This window comes from Pristiophorus japonicus, chromosome 16 (genome assembly GCF_044704955.1).
Source record: "Pristiophorus japonicus isolate sPriJap1 chromosome 16, sPriJap1.hap1, whole genome shotgun sequence".
In the NCBI taxonomy this organism is placed as follows: Eukaryota; Metazoa; Chordata; class Chondrichthyes; family Pristiophoridae; genus Pristiophorus; species Pristiophorus japonicus.
The window spans coordinates 103,446,111-103,448,466 of NC_091992.1; the positions used below are offsets into that span (position 1 = coordinate 103,446,111).

Genomic DNA, 2,356 nt, shown 5'->3' on the forward strand with positions numbered 1-2,356 from the left:
CCCAGAGAGCTGTGGAGGCTGGGTCATTGAATATATTTAAGGGGGAGATAGATTTTTGAGTGTTAAGGGAGTAAAGGGATATGCGGAGTGGAGCTGAGTCCATGATCAGATCAGCCATGATCTTATTGAATGGTGGAGCAGGCTCGAGGGGCCAAATGGCCTACTTCTGCTCCTATTTCTTATGAAATCCTTCCACTTTCACCGCTGATCGCAGTCTGAGTCTGCACAATCTCCTTTGGCGAGTTTTGTTCAGTTTTATGTTAACCTGTATAGTTTATTAAAACTATAGACAAGTGGATTATTTTCAGGAACGTCTGGTCAAATCAGTGCTGGTTTATTATCCCCACATTACAGGATTTAAATCCCAACCATCCTGGAGGCTTATTTTCGGTGGAGCTTTGGAAATTTCGGATTCATTTTCCAGGTACCTCCCGCCCCTCTATATCTCCGAATGCCTCTCAATTAGCCTTCGGTCACTGCAACCGTCTTTGAGTTTTATTGATGATGTGTTTTCAGAAGAGGACTTCAGTTGTCACACCAACATACTAAATTTGAAGCACGGTGTGTTTCAATTGTGCGGTCACAGGATGTCAAGTTGTACTGGGGGAACCCCATGTCACCACCGCAGGAAAAAAGGCTAATGCGCCGAATGCAAGTGGACTACATTAATCAGAGGCAGCAAACTGTCCGGGATAAAAGTCTTTATTTATTATAGCTTTTATAAAATAAATACAAAAGAATATGCATTCTGAGTAACAGTGTAACATCAAGATCTGATAATATGAAAGTGCAAATAAATGTTAAGCCCCCATTAGCAAATGATGGTGCTGATTTGAACTCTGTAAACAAAGCTTTCAGGCTGTACGGTCAATCTATATTTGAAACAACTAGTGGTTAGATCAATGCAGATACAACTGATAGGCTGACATATACTTGCTATGGGGTTTACCGTAATGCATACATCAATTGTTCCGCTTACTGAATAAACATCAGCATCTTTATTAAAAATCAAAATTCAGCGCAATTAATAGTAACAGAAATAAATCGATTGCTTTAGATGTGCCACGGATGCCCCCCTCCTTCAGTTTTTCTTAGCACCGTAAAAAGTTCAGTTGCACAATTTGCTGCAGTTTGGAGACTGTGTTCTTTCCCACACAGGTCCCGTGTGACTGGTTCAGAAACTGGTGAGGGTTAACGGTCTCTTTGATCGGATCAATCGAAGGGGCCAGTCCGTTGAGCGGGACTTTGGCTTTAGGAGATGCTGCAGCTGTTGGTTTTGTTCATGGGGGGCCGGGCATTGTTCTCTGTTGGGAAAGTTTCGCGCCTTCTCCTCAGGGCTGGGCTCAGGCGGCTCGGCAGGTTGGCCTGCTGCAGGAGTTCTCGGAAAACTTCCACAACATTGGCGTTGTCCTTGGCCGAGGACTCGAGGTAACGGTTGTTCCACTCCAGCTCCACCAGTGACATGATATCCTCGCTGGACACTTGCTTGTCACTCAGGTTGTCGGTCTTGTTGCCTATCACCACGATCGGAGTGTATTTATCTTCCTTGATGTCGAGGATCTCATCCCGGAGGCTTTTCACAGTTTCGAAGGATTCGGCGTTGTCGATGGCGTAGACCAGGGCGAAGGCATCGCTGCTCTGGATGGACAGCTTCCTCATGGCCGGGAACGAGTAGCTGCCGCTGGTGTCCATGATCTCGATTTTGATCTTCATCGTCCCCACCTCGTACTCCTTGCTGTGCAGCTCGTCCACTGTCCTCTTGTACTTCGCCTCGAAGGTATCGAGTAAAAATCTCCGGATTAGCGAGGTCTTGCCCACGCCAGCTGCCCCGAGGAACACCAAGCGAACATGGTTCTTTTCTTTCACAGCCAGAGACATAATTGTGTCCGTTTTTTCTTCTTCTGACTTTTGCAAACTCTTCAACTTGATGTCCCGGGAGAATGGCTGAGATTTTTCCCCCCCTCCGTGTGTGATGTAGATGAAATGTTTCAGGGGGGTTTCTGTGCCTCGCTGTGTCTGAATACAAGAAGCAGCGCCTGCACACAAGCTAAGTTTCAAGCAGCGACCCTCGAACACCCACACCTCTGGCTCGGAGTGCTTGCCTCAGAGTCTCGGTCCGCCCGCTCTGCCTTTATCAACCATCCTGCCACCGTGACGCTGGCCACTGCCAGCCCTGCTCCAATCAGAGTGTCACAGGCAAATTAGCAGCAGTTGCTCAGCAGCAGAGTTCGCTGGCAGAGTCGCCGTGACATAGTTGCTGCAGTGTGCATGGACATTGATTTCGGTGCGTGCTCCTTGCAGTGTGCAATTATCTCATAGAACATGATACAGAATCTACGAGGCGGTAACAGGTGCC

General features: G+C 47.4%; 1 protein-coding gene across 1 annotated transcript; it reads right to left on the reverse strand.

The window, feature by feature from the left end:
- Positions 1-690: 690 nt before the first annotated feature.
- On the reverse strand, positions 691-2,093 carry rasd4 (rasd family member 4). Its single transcript, XM_070858194.1, has one exon. The coding sequence runs from the start codon at positions 1,876-1,878 to the stop codon at positions 1,252-1,254; it is 627 nt and encodes a 208-aa protein (XP_070714295.1). The 5' UTR covers positions 1,879-2,093; the 3' UTR covers positions 691-1,251.
- Between the last annotated feature and the right edge of the window lie 263 nt (positions 2,094-2,356).

Excerpts from the sequence above, each read along its gene's own strand:
- rasd4 (XM_070858194.1), bottom strand. The coding sequence starts at position 1,878 with ATGTCTCTGGCTGTGAAAGAAAAGAACCATGTTCGCTTGGTGTTCCTC.